Source organism: Astyanax mexicanus, chromosome 22 (assembly GCF_023375975.1).
Source record: "Astyanax mexicanus isolate ESR-SI-001 chromosome 22, AstMex3_surface, whole genome shotgun sequence".
Classification (NCBI taxonomy): domain Eukaryota; kingdom Metazoa; phylum Chordata; class Actinopteri; order Characiformes; family Acestrorhamphidae; genus Astyanax; species Astyanax mexicanus.
The window spans coordinates 7523609-7542410 of NC_064429.1; the positions used below are offsets into that span (position 1 = coordinate 7523609).

At 35.2% G+C, this 18802-nt stretch overlaps 1 protein-coding gene across 1 annotated transcript; it reads left to right on the plus strand.

The window, feature by feature from the left end:
- Nucleotides 1-390: 390 nt before the first annotated feature.
- Nucleotides 391-7967, plus strand: ela3l (elastase 3 like). The gene is made up of 8 exons (XM_022668252.2): nt 391-497; nt 2247-2335; nt 3128-3225; nt 3466-3594; nt 3948-4084; nt 5427-5572; nt 6482-6634; nt 7906-7967. Exons 1-8 carry the CDS (start codon nt 458-460, stop codon nt 7921-7923), a joined length of 810 nt encoding a protein of 269 aa, XP_022523973.2. The 5' UTR covers nt 391-457; the 3' UTR covers nt 7924-7967.
- The last annotated feature ends 10835 nt before the right edge of the window (nt 7968-18802 follow it).

Here is an 18802-nt window from a genome sequence, read left to right on the forward strand (position 1 = left end):
TGTAATATCTGACCAGGGGGTTCTAAACATTTTTATGCTCTGTACATTTGGCAACAAGTGAACTGCTCTGACCTCATCATTGCATTTTCTGTAGGTACGTGTGCAACCACCTGCACCTGCAACGTTCAAGGAAATTCAGATTTTCCATCACTGAAACTGCTGATTACAGTCAAAAGTGGTCAGATATGATCAATAACTGTATGTGTGAAGTGTGTGTGTGTGTGTGTGAGGCAGTGTGTGTGTGTTTGTGTGTGTGTGCCATGAGAACACATTCCTCAAAGCCAGCTGCCTAGTAGCTGATAAAGTATTCCAGTCAGAAGGGGTGGACACCTTTTAATTTATTTCGTCCAATGGCTGGCCGATGACATCGTGTCTGGTGAGGTGTTGGTTGCAGCTGATAAGGAAAGATTTATAATTCAGCCTCTCGCGTCCAGAACGCCAGCAGAACCAAGTCAACATGCTCCCTTTCGTTTTGGCATCGGTGCTCATCGCTAGCGGTAAGAATACACCTGTACAGGTGTCCCCAGACCCACATCAGAGCTAACCCACCTTTATTTACTGCAGTTCTGTTCAATAGAATAAGGAAAAAGTCTCAGGTTGATTTGCAGGTCAGGGATTAAGACTAGTCCTGGACTACATCTTTTCTTTTAATAGAGAATTATCATCCAGAATGCTGATTAATCCAGAACAAGGCTTAATCCATGTTGCTATAGAAACATTGAGTAGACAATTATACTCTACATTGAGTAGAATTTCTTTAAATTTGTTTCTTGAAAATCCTTTAAAGTTCTAGGAATAGTTTTATTGATACCGAACATTTACATTAAAGAACAATTATTTGTATAGATACTTAAGTTTATACATTTTTTTGTTCCTGCCAGTTTTATTAAAAGGTTTTATTTACATTACATTTACATTCTCAAAATTTTGTATACACATTTTGCCATTTCTTAAAAAAAGACGTGAAAGTTTTTCAGTTCTATAAAATTGTTTTGCAGTTCTATAAAAAAAACATGGTACCACTTTAAAATAAGACTACATTTATAAAGGGTTTATAAATGATTTACACATTTATTAATGGTTACTAATCAGGATGTAAATGCCTTAAAAATCATTAATAATCAGTTATGTGGCTGTGGGTTCACTATTTGGCAAAAACAGGTCTACATACATTTCTATGTGTGTGTTATAACTGATTATTAATGATTTTTAAGGCATTTATAACCTAATTAGTAACCATTAATAAACGAAATAATTTATAAACCCTTTATAAAGGTAGTCTTATTTTAAAGTGGTACCAAAAACATTTATTAGAGTAAAACCTTTACATTTAAATGGATGTTCTTTCCTTTTTTTTTCAACACAGTATTAGTAAAAGGTTTTATTAATTTAAATTGTTGTTTAAGTTATATATTTTTCTTGACAAATACTGATATAGAAACTTTACAATAAGTGAAAGTTCTTTAAATTCTTCAGTTTTTCAGTTCTTTACATTTTTTGACAATTCTTCAAAACTATATTGTTTTAGAGACTTTACAATAAGCAGGGACTCTTTAATTATTTTCTGAACTATGTTTTAAAAATATATATTTATTAGTGTAAAACCCTAACATTAAGTGGATGTTAAGTATATATTTTTTTTCTTCACAGTTTTAGTAAAAAGTATTATTGACATTTCTACAAAAAATGTATTTTGTTATAGAAACTTTATAATAAGTGTTCTGTAATTCTTTTCTCAACAGTTCAAGAAAAAACATTTAATGGTGTAAAACCTTTACATTAAGTGAACTCATTAAATTTGTTTGACAGTTTTAGTAAAACATTTTATTGGTGCAGAAACTTCATGTTAAATTGAAGTTCTTTACATTTTTTCTTGACATTAAAAAAATTATACAGAAAGAAGTTCTTTAATTGTTTTTTTTTTTGTCTATAAAAATTGTAAAATATTTATTGGTACGCATTTTTTCTTGACAATTCTACAAAAAAGTGTTTTGTTAATTAGTGTCTCATCAGTTCTAGAAAAAGACATGCATTAGTATAAAACTTTTACATTAAGTACATATATATATTAATTAATATATTAATACAGAAACTTTACAATAAGTGGAACTCTTTTATTAAATTCGTAAAACAGAATGACTCTTTTGAACTTTAGTGAAGTTGTTGGCTTTGAACTTTAATGCAACGTATTCTGTTATGGTTTCTCAAAATGTACTTGTGGTTTATTACTGTGCTTCTGTTTTTAGCTCTGGGGTGCGGCGTTCCCCCCATTGAGCCCCTCACCACCCGCGTGGTTAACGGAGTGGATGCCATTCCTCACAGCTGGCCCTGGCAGGTCTGCTCTTCATTCACTCACTAATCTCTCACTCTTTCCCTGCTTTTACTGAATATTACAACATTTTATACTACATCACAGTAACAAATTTGACACTCGTCCAGTTTGTAGTCTGGAGGACCACAGAGAAAACTGCACCATTAGAACCAATATATTTCAGTCTAAAGAACCCTATCAATATATTTCAGTCTAAAGAACCAAATCATACACCCTGTGCATGCTCGTTGCAATTTTACACCCCGTCAACAGTCTTTTTTTACGCCTTGCACCATAAAAATAGCATCAGAGTTTCATAATAAATCTACACTGATAGTCTGGTGTGGTCGTCTGAAGGTGAGGTGTGTTCAGGTAAATTTCTGGCGTGTTTCTGTGACATCTAAATACAGAAGCTTCACTGACTGATTAAAACCCTGACAACAGTCAACAGTCAGCCGCCCAATTTTATCTTTGCTCTGCACATACACCCCCTCTTTATACACACGCAAATAAATGCAATGCAGCGTGCAAATACAACAAATCCTGCTCACCTGCATCTTAAAGGGAATGAAGACTGACACACTGATTGGTTTATATCAAATTATGCGCAAAACACATCTATAAATAATTAACAGAATTAGTACATGCCTTTTGCATGTTTCAAACTGCGCATGGTGTATTTTTTGTGTCCTCACAATACCAAAGAAACACTGACACGCCCAAAATCCAGCTGCACGATATAGATAGTATAGATTTTAGTATAGATCACTAAAATAGAGCCCTAATTCTGACTGTAAAGTGCTTGTTCTCTTGTAGATCTCTCTGCAGTACCTGCGAGACAACGAGTGGAGACACACCTGTGGAGGATCTCTCATCGCCACCAACTGGGTGCTGACTGCTGCTCACTGTATCAAGTACGACACCCTGCTGCTGATCTGCAATCAGTCACAGGCTATATTCTCACTGCCTGAATATAACATATAATAAATATATATAAATAAATAGTATATATATATATATATCAGTGGCGGATACAGCAAATAAAACATAAAATTATTTAGATAACAGGATAAAAAATCTAACATTTCTGTACATTAATCTGTGATGTTTTATATGAAACTGTTTTATTAATTTATTGTTTTTCACTCGTGCAGTGAGAAGAACACCTACCGCGTTTATGTTGGAAAGTATAACCTGGTGGAGGAGGAGGCTGGATCCAGGGCCTTCAGCACCGAGACCATCGTGGTGCACGAGAAGTGGAACCCTATTTTCGTGGCCTTCGGGTGAGATTACTCTCACATCTAATATATATATATATATATATATATATATATATATATATATATATATATATATATATATATACCTACAGTAAAACTATAGTGCTAGTCTTTTGATATATATGATATATGCTATATATATTTTAGTTCTGTTTAATCTGTTTTGGATGATTTTTCTTCTTCCATTCATTCTAAAATGCCATAACAAATGTGACTTACTGGCCACTTTTTTAGAAACACCTTCTACTACTACCTTCTGCTTCTATTTCCTGGCCACTTTATTAGAAACACTGCTTTTTTTCCTACTGTAAACACGTGTTTCACGCTCGTCTCTGTGTGTGTGTGGGCGTGGTCAGGAACGACGTGGCTCTGATTAAGCTGTCTGAGCACGTGACCCTGAGTGATACTGTGCAGCTGACCTGCATGCCCGCTCCTGGAACCCTCCTGCCCAACAACTACCCCTGCTACATCAGCGGCTGGGGCAGAATCTCCAGTAAGTGTTTTACTGTCTCATTAACTGTAATATTGTTTAATGACACCTTAAATTCAGTGTTTTTTTTCGTTTTCTTTTTTTTAAAGTTCTGTATTGTAGATTAATACTAAAGTCATGCAAACTATGAAGAAAAACATATTCAGTTATTTACTAAAAAAATATTTAATGTTTTATAATTTAGATTCTTAGTATCACTGGCTTGATTTTCTCAGTCAGCTTTCAGTTAACAGCTGTGCTGAACTTGTCAAGAGTTAATTTCTTGTCTCTTAATGTATGTGAGAGCATCGGTTGTAAAGTTGTGAAGAGGTAGAGTTGGTATACAGTGAAAAGCTTTAGTTGAGTAATATTTTAATCCATATTATGAGAAGAACTGATCAACAAAGTTAAGAAAAAAATAGGCCAGTTAATTTGAAATATTTCAGGAAAGTATCCTTACGTACAGTCACTGCAAAGACTACCAAAAACCTTATAATTTTAAAACTCATCAGAACCACCCCAGAAAATTAAGAGTTATCTCTGTTGTGTGGGATAATTTAGTCAGAGTTTCCAGCCTCAGAAAAACGCAAGTTAACAGAACCGTAGATAAGAGCACCTAAATCTGGGGTCGGCAATTAAGTTTTGCCACAGGCCAGATATTTTTTAGCCATTACCTAGTGGGTAAAAAATACATTTTGTTTTGGAAAATGAAGGTTAATGGGATGGAGTGCTACAGACTAGTAGCTCTCCAGCTCAGAGGGTTGTTGAACCCAATTGCAGAACAGTTGATCTCTAAACAAAGAAGAAATAAAAAATAAATAAACACACATTGGTCACAGTCCAATACACTATTGCTGGCCTGGCTAGTGAATTGGGACACGGCCAGGAAAAAACGCCCTTATAAGGTAGGGAGATAGGGAGCCCAAGAATGGGCGGAAAAATGAGAACGAGTGGAAACTAAAGTCACGCTGAGCATGATAGAGAGAGAGACAGGGGAGGGATGTAAACAAAAACTCACCAGAGAAGCATTTTATTTTATATTATTTTTCATTTCATTTTCATTATCGTCATTATAGTTCAAGCAACCTCACAGATGTTTCATGCCTGCGGTTAAATTTGCGCATATAGAACTTATGCCGACCCCTGATCTAAGTGCTTTACAGAGTATTTAGTTTGTTTAATACTTTTAACTTACTTTATGATTCCTAATGTGTTTCTTTATATTAAGTATTAATTTAATTGACTCTTATTTTAGTAAATGCACTGTATGGACTATTCTAAGGTTCAGCAGTTAAGTGCTGGAGTGTGTAGGTGCTCATTAGCTCGTATCAGTGGCAGTGTTCAGACAGTGTGTGATGTGCTGCAGCCGGAGGACCCATCGCTGATAAGCTCCAGCAGGCCCTGATGCCCGTGGTGGATCACGCCACCTGCACCAAGCTGGACTGGTGGGGTCCTGCTCTGAGGGACACCATGGTGTGCGCTGGAGGAGACGGAATCGTCGGCGGCTGCAACGTGAGTGACAGCACCCAGCGCTTTATAGTACTATCACTGCTTATCAACATCGCTGTCACAGCTGCTAAGTGTGTGTGTGTGAGAGCAAGATATACAAGGTCCAACACAGCATTTCCTTTAAATTATATATTAAGACAATTATTACTTATTCTGGAAATTCATCCTGATTTTTAATTATTAAAACTTTATTCTATTCTATTAATAAATTATTATTATTATTATAAATATTTATAGTATTATCTTCATAATGGATCCTAATTTCATTTGAACTTCATTCTAGATGTACACTTTATTAGAGCATTACCCTGCATATTAATGCTATTAAAACATAATTCTAAAAACTTATTTGATAGAACTTTAATATGTAGTAATTGTACACTGTTGTTAATATTGTTATTTGTGCTTTATTCTTGATATTTATTTGATCAGTTTATTATTTAAACATAAACATTGCTTTTAGAACTGGGCTCGACAAATATTTAGCGAGAAATTCACACTGGATGTAAATTATATTAAAACTTTATCCTGGATATTATTTAATTAAAGATTAATTCTGCATATTCTGCGTATTAATATTAGAAATTAGTAACCTTTTCTGGATTCTGAAAACAATGTTTAATTTAGGCAAATTATTTGACATAAAGGTAATTTATGTTGTAATTCAAATGTTATGATTCAGGATATTTATTTTAATAGGTATATATATAGGTATATATATTATATAGTATATAATAAATATAGTAATATTTTTTGTGAATAAAAATCATTATGAATATTAATAAGTTAAGTGTTAATTGTTATTTTTATTTTATGTTTTTTATTTTCTTGGAGCTTTATTTTATATATTAATTTTATATAACGTTTATCAGAATGTTGTTGGATTTAATATTGAGCTCCTCTGTGCTGCAGGGTGACTCCGGTGGTCCGCTGAACTGCAGGAACGCTGAGGGTGTTTGGGAGGTGCACGGTATCGCCAGCTTCGTCTCTGGTTTGGGCTGCAACTATGAGAAGAAGCCCACCGTCTTCACCCGCGTGTCTGCCTTCAACGACTGGATCAACCAGGTAACGGCCACCACCTGACCACCTCACCACCAAATTGCGCACCCTCTCCGCTTTTAGACTCTTTGGCCCGTTTTTTCCACACTACAATTGCGCACCCTCTCCGCTTTTTGACTCTTTGGCCCGTTTTTCTGCGCTACAACTGAACACCCTCTCCGCTTTTAGACTCTTTGGTCTGTTTTTCTGCGCTACAACTGAATACTCTCTCCGCTTTTAGACTCTTTGGTCCGTTTTTCTGCGCTACAACTGCACACTCTCTCCGCTTTTAGACTCCTTGGTTCGTTTTTCTGTGCTACAACTGCACACTCTCTCAGCTTTTAGACTCTTTGGTCCGTTTTTCTGCGCTACAACTGAACACCCTCTCCGCTTTTAGACTCTTTGGCCCGTTTTCTGCGCTAGAAATGCGCACTCTCTCCGCTTTTAGACTCTTTGGCCCGTTTCTGACACCTAGCGTTCAAACTTTGAATCTCACATTATAAAAACCTGCTTAACAGCGGGCCAACTTTCATTCTATTTCTAAAATACCTCACCCCTGGACACCCCTGATCTAGAGTTATGGAGCCACAGTATTAAATGATCAGATGAACAGATTTACTTATATCTACAGTATATATGAAAACAGTAGCTATGGTGCATACAGCTTTGAAAAAAATAAGAGAGCACTTAAAAATGATGAGTTTCTTTGAATTTACCAAATTGAAAACCTCTGGAATATAATCAAGAGGAAGATAGATGATCACAAACCATCAAACCAAACTGAACTGCTTGAATTTTTGCACCAGGAGTAAAGCAGCATAAAGTTATCCAAAAGCAGTGTGTAAGACTGGTGGAGGAGAACATGATGCCAAGAAAAACTGTGATCAAAAACCACCAGGGTTATTCCACCAAATATTGATTTCTGAACTCTTGAAACTTTATGAATATGAACTTGTTTTCTTTGCATTATTTGAGGTCTGAAAGCTCTGCATCTTTTTTGTTAGTTCAGCCATTTCTCTTTTTTACATTTATAGAATAAAACTACAATATTTATTTTACTCAAACATGTTCCTATAAATAGCAAAATCAGAGAAACTGATTCAGAAACTGAAGTGCTCTCTTAATTATTGAGCTGTAATTTTGTTCGTGTTAAATACTTTATTATGTAGTTTTACTATAGATTAACATGGTTACTACCATATTAGTATATACTGAATATACAGTAGCTAATAATAAAGTATGTTCTTATATTGTGTTATTGAATGTAGCTAATATATACATATTCCTGTTTGCTTCAGGTTATGATGAAGAACTAAACGAGACCAAGGATCAAATCATTTCAATAAAGACTTAAAACATTCTTAAATGTTTATTTTTCTTTAAAACCTCATGCACATGCATACAATAGGGGGTGATGCTGTTCATTCAGCTATAGAGCTGAATTAATAATGGTGGGACTTTAGTTGGGTTTTTGACTGCAGACAGTATGAACTCAAGATATGTAATATTGTGTCTGCTTTTCTTCTCTTCTTTATTTGGTAATTTGGTAATGCTGTCGAGCAATTAAGAAAAGCAATATTCTGTTCTTAATCGTTATTAATCAATTTTTTCTTCTTAAGCTTTAAATCAAGTCAAGAGGCTTGTATTGTTCTTCCATCTGAGTTAGAATTATATAGAATTATATTTGTATAAGGGATCTTTTTTATAATCATTTAAAAAACTATTGTATTATTTGCAACAATATTCTGTGATTAAAATCATGATTTGGGTATTTCCCTGTATTTTGGGGAGGAATTCAAAAATAATAATTTATACGCATGACAAACAGACTTGAGTATTTTTTTCTTTATACTAATTTTACATTGTATATTTTTTATAGTAATACTCCCTGGAGTTGTAATGTGTTTTTAAATTAGAATATTTTAATTTTCTGAGTTCTGAGAAAGAGACCAGGGTAGTGAGAGTTAGTTATGAGTAGTTATGAGATTTAATCTACATTTTAGCAGAGATAAAAAGTAACCTAGTTTCTAAACTCAAAAATAGATCAATAAATGCATCGACAGTATTGACACCACAATTCCATTTTGCCAATCTTACACTCATTCTTTTATTTAAATTTAAATTTAAACGCTCGGAGGAAAGCGCAGCGACTCGGTTCTGATACATCAGCTCACAGATTCAGCCTTGTGCTGATCAACATCACCCTAGGAGTGATGAGGGGAGAGAGCGCCATCTACTGTACTGTACCCACCCAGAGAGAGCAAGACCACTTGTGCTCTCTCAGGGCTCCGGTAGCTGATGGCAAGCTACATAAACGGGATTTGAACCGGCGTGATCTCCTGATCGTAGTGGCAGTGCTAAGCTCGCTTTACCACTCAGAGCCCAAATTTAAAAAATATTAAATGACTGACTTTACTCATTTTTATAAAACAAAAGTTAACGATTAGGTTCCAACAAAGTGAGTAAAACAGATTGCACACACACACACACACACACACACACACACAACCTGCGTGCTGGACTGTGATATTTATAGTCCTGTCAATCTGCATCACCGCCAATCTGCCGATGACTGAAAATATATATCACACAAACAGCCAGAAGTCTTTCCACAGGGCAGCGAGTTACACTGTCTCGTTAGAGAAAACCTCTTATCTCTGGAAACACAGAGTTTTGGGAAATTAGTATTCCAGTAACGTCTCTCAGATCCTCAGAGACGAAGGAAGCTGAGGAAATCTCTTCCTCTTATTCCACATGAAGATGACTTCATCATTTTCTGCTTATAAACGTTACGTATATTAGCGAAAAATAATCAAATTATTGCAATTCTTTTCTTTTATTAAGCCAAATTAAGTCACTCAGTCAAGACATGTTGGGTGTGCTGATCAACATCACCCTAGGAGTGATGAGGGGAAAGAGAGCGCCATCTACTGTACCCACCCAAAGAGCAAGGCCAATTGTGCTTTTTCAGGGCTCCGGTAGCTGATGGCAAGCTAATACGTATTTCTTTCTATAAAAACGTGCATTAACATAGCTGCATATTTTAAAGCTAGAGTGGGTGATTTATATATATATATAAAATACTATTTAAATTCCAATAGCAATTAACATTGGCGTAGGAACCGGGGGGAATATTAGAAATTTTTCCCCCCAAAAAATGATATCGTTTCGCTCATATCAGCTGTACTATTAATGAGGAGACAGACCAGACTAATCACTATTTCATTTTTAAACTGTCTTTATTAATCTAAAATTACAGGACTTTTTGTGAGCTATAATGAACGAAAAAAGAGTGGAGAAAATGTAAATATACAACAGAATTGACATGCCAATACATATTAATAATATTAATATTAATAATAATAATAATAATAATAATAATAATAATAATAATAATAATAATAATAATAATAACCAAATCTGTTATATTATTTTAAATATTAGGTGATAACTGATCATTTTTGTCATATGTATATAATTCAGACATTGCATGCATAATTTTTTCTAACAACAGTAACTGTAACATGGAGTAACATGTTTAGGTTGTAAAATCACCTTTACTTGGATGTAACTAATAATAAATAAGATACAGAAAAAAATGTATTATTTGTGATTAAAAGTAATTTCCACAAATGTTGTTCTAGGAAACTATAGGGTGGCAAATGTGTCCCCCCAATATCAAGCCCGCTTCTACGCCCTTGGCAATTAATACCAAGAAAAAAAGAAACAATATAAACTCAAAAAATGTTATTTAATTCTCAAAGATGGCAAAGAAAGTTATACAGTTATACAGAGGATGTTTCTACAGAAGCTTTAAGAGGAAATTACCTCACATAATTACACAAACACGTCAGCACAGGTTTACAACTTAAGTCAGCCAAAACGGGCACATGTCACCCCGCTGCTCATTGATCTCCATTGGCTACCAGTTGATGCTCGCATCAAATTCAAAGCTCTTACAATCGCCTGCAAGGTGATGACAGAACAGGCTCCTTCCTACCTGCACTCACTCCTGAAGGCTTACGCTACCTCCCGGCCGCTGCGCTCCTCCAATGAACGTCTCCTCGCTTTGCCAAACAAACATTCACACAAAGCAATCCAGACTGTTCTCATACAGAGTTCCCCAATGGTGGAACAAACTACCTTCCACTACCAGATCAGAAGAATCTCTCGCGATCTTTAATAAACTCCTGAAGACAGAGCTCTTCAAAGAGCACTTACTCTCCTAACACCTCTAACACACTAACTACTTCTAACCCCATTTCCTTCTTCCCCTCCTTCACTCCTCTATCCTATTATTCCCCTTTGACCTCCTTTTATCCCTATCCAAAGATGTTTTACCTTTAAACTTATTTTACATTGTACTTGACTATTGTAAGTCGCTTTGGACAAAAGCGTCTGCCAAATGTAATGTAATGTAAAAGTCTACATAAAGCCTGCTGTCCTAAAAATCCCAACCATATTGAATACCCATGTGTCCCCTTTGTGTCCTCTGTTTAGAAAACCAAAATATGTTCATCCTGATTAAATATTTACTGACAAATAGTGATCAAGACACCCTGAACAGATTCTCTGAACACCTGCTGCTGATAGCCTTCAGCACCGAAGCCAGAATGAGTAAGAACATGCTTCTGCCTCAAAGAGTCATAAATCATCATAATCATTTCCTTAGAAATTAGGTTTGGCACATTCTTTAGAGGGTCTGTATTTCCTACTATAGCTTGTAGCCTAAAGCTAGTACACCAAAGTAATATGCATCAGTCAAACTGTGACAAAACAAGACCATCAATATCTATGCATGTAGTTTACTATTCCCAAATATTTATATACACCACTTCTAACTAATGCATTCAGTTACTTTACAATGCAGTTGCACTTATTGCACAAACACAGCCTGTCTTGTCCCCATAGATAAGCACGGCCAATAGAATAGGACTCTCTAAAGCATTGAGGGGTTTAAAGTCTTCCAGTATTAAGATGTGGAGCAGTAAAACTGCATTCTCTGGAATTATGGTGCTCCATCCAATACTTTTGAAAAGAGTTGTGGAGTTGGGGATGGAGGAAATGGGGTGGTGACCATCCATCATCCTCACCTCAGAAATACTCAAATTACTGAATGCAAATGTCCCCATGTACTGCCTTAACCCTCCTGTTATCTTTGGGGTCAATTCAGTGACCCCATTCAGTGTTTAAAGATTCTGAAAAAAGGGATGACATTCGTTTTTTTATCATTTATATTTATTGTCTTTTCTTAATTTAATGAAGATAATTAATGAAAAACTAAATGTTTCAACTTTAATGTCTTTAATGTTTTATTAAGGCCGTTTTATTGACATAAAACATAAGAAATATCAGTATTTGACACATATTTTCATCTTAATAATGTTGAGATCACAATGACATTCAGTTTTACAATCTTTTTCTAAATGCCCATTTGCTTTAGGCCCTGATTTGTCAAATAATAATACTTATATAATACTAATAAAACACTTAGAATAATGCAAAAACAGCTGGTAATTTTTAAATAAACATAAAGTAACTGGTGAGTAAACTTTGCTAACGTGTTTAATGATCTGTAATTATGATATTTTTCTGAAGGTTTAAATTCCTGGGATCATATTGACCCAGAGAATAAAGGGTGTTCATAAATTTGAGGACAGCAGGAGGGTTAACAGACTTTTCCAGGAATATCAGCGATAGGAAATGAGAGACACCCTTTGAGCCAGAAACCATAAAGAGGCCAATAATCACTTTAAAGGAGCTGCTGAGTTTAATGGATAATACTGGAATAAAGATGCACCAGCGAGAAAAAAGGTGCAAACAGCTTGAAAAAAGAAAAGACCAATAAAAGCAATTCTACGAGGATGACAGAAAAAAAGTGAAAATAAAAGTTTAGGTACCACTTTAAAATAAGGCTCCCTTATAAAGAGTTTATAAAGGGTTTATAAAAGAGTTTGTTAATTGCTATTAACTGGGTTGTAAAACCATTAATTAAGCATTACATAGGAGTACATACATAGAAAACATAACAGACAACAGAGGCCTAAATCTTACTTTGTCCTTTTTATCAGTCAGAATTAACTATTTTTTCTATATTAAAATAGTATAGAAAGCCAGTTTAATATAATTAAACTAATGCAATATGTTAGTATACAACACATTGTGATTACTAGATAAATTATTAATCTGGGCAATTAAATTAATAAAGTTGTTAACATATATGTTAACGCTGACTGATGGAAAAGAAAAAGATTAATAGTATAAAATAATATGAAACAGGCTGCTGTTTCCCTTTCTATTTATTTGTTGTAACTGCTTAATATTGTTTTTTTTACATGTATGTATTTACAACATAATTTATAATCATTTGTATACGCATTCATAAACCATCTATAAACTCTTTATAAAGGAGCCTTATTTTAAAGTGCTACCAAATGTTATTACACTGGGAAATAAAAAAAAAAAAACTTAAGTTTTGTTTTGAAAGTTATGAGAAACACCAGAAGTATGCAGTATTTGCATAAAGCCCAAATTCAAAATGCCAGCAAACAGTCTGCTCAAAACATGTTCTACAATCTTCAAGTAAAACTCGAACTATTTAAAAACCGTGATCCTGAAGCAGATGTGCTTTAAGAAACTCACCAGTGATGGTAAAGTTACTTTGAAAAAGTAATCCGATTACTGGATACTGATTACTGATTACTCCTTTAAAAAGTAACTTAGTTACTTCATGGATTACTTGATTTTAAAAGTAACTAAGTTACTTTACAAGTTAGTTACTTTCAGCAGCTGCAGACACCACCTCCCGCCGCCTTAACATAAACATTATAACCAGTTTTGCCAATACTCCCTTTATTGGAAAATGTATTTAAACAGCAACAATGTATCTCTATTAAGTTGAACTATTTCCTAAAAATATATATATTTTTAATAAAAATAAAAAAAATTACTTAACATATTAAAAAAAAATAATAATAAAATATGGTCTTTCTTGATTTTACTTAACATAAATACTTGTTTTTATAAAAAATATATAAAATAAAGAAAGTCTTTCTTGACCTGACATATTTAACACTGTAAAACTGAACATTGAACCTGTTGTTCCCCATACCGGACCCAACTACTGAGAAGGATTTAATTCTGACAGTGTTCATTTAAAGCACCGGAACTTTTCTTGTCTTTACGGTATGTGCGCTCTGCGCCACAGTGAACTTCCAATCACGTGTGGTGTAAAATCTTCAAACGCTCTCCTCTGCCAATCAAATTTGTGGCAGACCGCTGCCCTGGCTAGTGAATTGGGATGCGGCCGCAAAAAAAACGCCTTTATAAAGAGATAGGGAGCCTGAAAACTGGCAAAAAATGAAAACGGGCGGACACTAAAGACACGCCGAGCGCGAGAGAGAGAGACAGGGGTATGACAGGGGAGAAAGCGAGACGCGTGTGATTGGGGAAGAGCAGAGGGGGAATTGGTAAGGGAGCGGTGTGTGTGTGTGTGTGTGTGTGGAGGAGATGAGGTGGAGAGAGAGAGAGAGAGAGTAACGCTTAGTGACTTAAATAAGTAACTTTAATCTGATTACTGGATTGGAAATAGTAACACGTTAGATTAGAGTAACGCGTTACTAAGTAACGCATTACTGACATCACTGAAACTCACCTCAACAGACTTAAAACTGTTACTGCAGCAAAAGAAAGGTGCTTCTACCAAACCAGTTTATAAATACACTTTATATTTTATATGTGTGTGCTTCTGATTTGTATGCTGCATTCAGGTGAAATATTTGAGAGAAATCTTCAGTTTGCCATCATCTTTTCAACCATACCCACCCCATTTATTTCAGATATATACGCGTGTCTGAGAGTCCTGCGGTTGTTTTTATTTCCTATAATAGAGTCTCAGAGTCTCTGACTGTCTTGTGGCTGGAAGCTGCACAGATAAAAGGTACACAGAGCAGAGTGGTTTAATATCAGGGGGTTGTGTCAGGCGCTGTAGCAATCGTGTTGTTTGGATGGAGACACACACTCAGGAGTGAAGGTCCTGAAAATGTGTTCCAATTGCACAATGTAAATCAGTGTTTCTCAACTCCATTCCAATGCAACTGGAAAAACAGATTTAAGCAGTTTGTAGCTTTACTGAGAGTGCATTTGAGCAACACAGCTTAAAATGTTTAACCTAACAAGTAAAAGTAAAAGTAAATTACAAAAAAAATAAAAATATTTAGCAATAAAAATATATAGCATTTATACCTCTTTTTACACAAATAAAAATAGGTTTATGGGCTAAACAAAACATCTTCATGAACTTTTTGCAAAAAAAAATCACTTTTATATAAAGAGATCTCACCAGCTTTATTCCTTCCAGTTTTAGTTCCTTTTAGAATGTGCTGTTTAAAGGCTCTGTCACGTTTATGCAAATAAGCTGTTTGCTGGCCATGCCCCATGTTTAAAGGCAAGGCAAGGCAAGGCAAGTTTATTTATATAGCACCTTTCATACACAACGGTCATTCAAAGTGCTTTACAAATTAGAAAATACACAGAGAAATAAAAAAATAAAAAAAAAAACATGTAAAAGATTAACAGTAAAAATGGAAATAAAAACTAAAATAAGAATAAAGCATGATTGATTAAAACATGATTAAAACAAAGAGAATTAAATTAAAAACATGTAAAAGAACAACAAGGAATTAATAAGAATAAAGCATGAATAAAACATAATATAAAAGTGCCGTTACAGAATAAAAGTGGGCGGAGCTGCAGTGTTTTAAGCTGAGCTGAAAGCCTGATCAAACATGTAGGTTTTCAGTCTGGATTTAAACATGTTTAGTGTTGGAGCTCTTCTAATGCTCTCTGTTAACTGGTTCCATTTAAGAGCAGCGTAGTAACTAAACGCTGCCTCTCCGTGTTTAGTTTTTACTTTAGGCGGCTCTAACTGAGCAGTTCCTGATGATCTGAGAGTTCTGCTCGGCTCATACTGCTGGAGCACATCAGATAAATATGCTGGTCCTGCACCATTAACACATTTATAGACCAGTAACAGAACCTTAAAGTCTATTCTGTAACAGACTGGTATCCAGTGCAGGGATTTAAGGATGGGGGTGATGTGCTCCCTTCTTTTACTTCTAGTCAAAACTCTGGCTGCTGAATTCTGAATCAGCTGAAGCTGTTTGATGGTCTTTTTTGGGAGTCCAGTTAGGAGTCCATTACAGTAATCAATCCTACTAGAAATAAAGGCGTGGATGAGTTTCTCCAGGTCTGATTTAGACAGAAAATCTCTGATCTTATTGATGTTCTTGAGGTGATAAAATGCTGATTTGGTGACTGCTTTGACATGACTGTTAAAAGTGAGATCAGAGTCCATTTGTACACCAAGATTACGCACTAGTTCTTTAGATTTCAGGCATTTTGAATCCAGATAGGCAGCTAGACTGTGCCTCTCATTACTATTCCCAAATAAAATAATCTCTGTTTTATCTTTATTTAATTGCAGAAAGTTCTGTCCCATCCATTTATTTATCTGCTCAAGGCATTTACACAGTGAGTCAATGGGACCATAGTTGTTTGGGCAGAGGGCCATGTAGATCTGAGTGTCATCTGCATAGCTGTGGTAAGATATCCCATAGTCACGCATGATTTCCCCCAGAGGAATCATATATAAATTAAATAAGAGTGGCCCAAGAATTGAACCCTGGGGTACACCACAGGTCACTGGCACAGTCTCAGAAACATTATTTTCCATTTCCACAAAGTATTTCCTTCCTTGAAGGTATGAACTGAACCATTTTAGGACAGTTCCAGAAATTCCAACCCGGTTCCAATTCCAAGTCTATCTATGAGAATGTTGTGGTCAATGGTGTCAAAAGCAGCACTGAGATCAAGCAGTAGTAGAATAGATATTTTTCCTGAGTCTGTGTTTAAGCGAATGTCATTGATAACCTTAATAAGCGCAGGCTCAGTACTATGATTGGCCCGGAAACCTGACTGAAATTGGTCTAGACAGTTATTTATGGACAGGAAGTGCATAACTTGCTTGAAGACAATTTTTTCAATTATTTTCCCAATGAATGGTAGATTAGAGATTGGTCTGTAATTGTTCAATAAGTTTGTATCTAAATTTTTCTTTTTTAAGAGAGGCTTCACAACGGCTGTTTTTAATGCATTTGGGAAAACACCTGACATGAGTGAGGTATTTACAATTTGAAGAATGTCTGCTGATATTGAGTAAAAAACATTCTTTAAAAACTTGGTTGGTAATGTATCAAGATTGCAGGTGGATGATTTGAGGTGACTCACTGTATCAATTAAAACTTCTTCATTAATAGTGCTAAACTGGCACATGTTGACTATGAAGCTAAACTGGCACATGTTGACTATGAAGCTAAACTGGCACATGTTGACTATGAAGCATTTACCACATGTTAGTATTAGCTTGTGCTTGATGGCAAAACAAGAACAAGCTAGCTCATTATTAACTGTGATAAAACACTAAACTCATTATGCAAAGAACTCACATATCCTTAATCTGTTGATTTGCCATGTACAGTATGTACAGATCCCTCCCTTAGACAAAGTCTGCTGGCTGATCATGTTTTGTACTGTCTGAGGTTTTCAACTAGCATAAAGAAATAACATTTCTTCAACTGTAAGAAGACCCAAGTGTCGAGACCCAAGTGAAAATAGAAAAGAACAAAAAGTGAGTATTACATAATATATCTTCTTTAAGATTTTAAACAATATTAATTAAATATTTGCACTTTTACAGTTTGAAAATAAAAGTAAATATAAAAAATGAAAGGACCCAAAGCAAAAAGGAAATCAGTGAAATGGTCCCATGGGTCCCAACACAAGCTCCCCTGTGTTTAAAATTATACAATTAATATACATTTGCTTATTGTGTTCATACAATTTCAAAATGCAAATTGTTTTAAATAAAAAAAAAAATCCATAAGTCTAGGTCAGTGGTATTACACATTTTGTAAAGCAACATATGACATTGCAAAGTTTGTTATTAGTGTAAAAATGTCTTTCTTTTAAAACATTTCTGTTGTTTGTCTCGCTGTCTCTCCGTGCTGTTAGCCAATCAGAAGCAATATGTTTGCATGTATGAATATTCATAAACAGGAGCCCCACACTCCTCCACTGGATTAAAGCAGGGTTATACTGGATCACCAGAGCACTTTTTATTTATTTTTTTATACTAAAGACCACAACTAGACATTTTAAATTAATGAAAAAATGATGGAATGAGACCATCAATTCTTAAACCAATAAATCTACCGACATTTAGAGACTGTATATAAATATACATTATTCATATCTTAAAACTTATTATTCCCTATTTTCTAGATAAATACTAGAACAACTGAACCATTATTAACTCAGCACATAAACAACAATTAGCACTTATTTCTCATCTCACCCGTTATCAGACACGCCCCGCCTACTAAGTGCACAGCGTGAGAACAATAGCCAATCCTGCGCAGCGGGCGCGACAACTTCAGCCAATCAGGGATAGAGGGAGGCGGGGCTTGTTGTAAAACGGGCGGGAATAAGTAACGTATCTCGCGCCAGTCATTCAGTCAGTCAGTTCAGTAGGAGCTGGAGAAGCGGGAGAGGAAGAAGCTGAGGATTAGTTCTGCTGCTAAAGGGGACAAAACAGAAAATTATTCGGCTTATTAAACACCAGAGGATTTAATAAGAAGCTTATTACCTGTTTTTCGGACTAATTTAACTAATACATTGCCGTTTCTGAGAGCTAATCTACGGAGTTGGACGACAGGTGCGTTCAAACCGAGGATCTTTCAAACTGTTAAAGTGAGTAACCCAAAATAACCAGGGTACTTTTCACTTTCTCCCACTTTTCAGAGCGATTTATTCATATTTCTGGCTGACTAGTGTGTTAAATGTAGTTTAGAAACCAAACAGTACTTCTGTTATGCGTATGAATCATTGTTTAATGTTATTAAGCAGCGAGCTAATGTTTTCTAAAAAACAATACTGGAAAATGTGGGTTGTGGGGACTGGGTTTTTGACCTAGTTTTTGGGGACCAAACAAAATATAGGGACCTAAATACAATCATTCAGATAAGTCAGTGGAGTCTCATACAGACAGGAATACAAACTTATGGCCACCTTAAGCTGGTTGATATGCAACATGTATGTAATTGTTTGATTTACCTGACCAAGCTGGGTTGCTGGTTG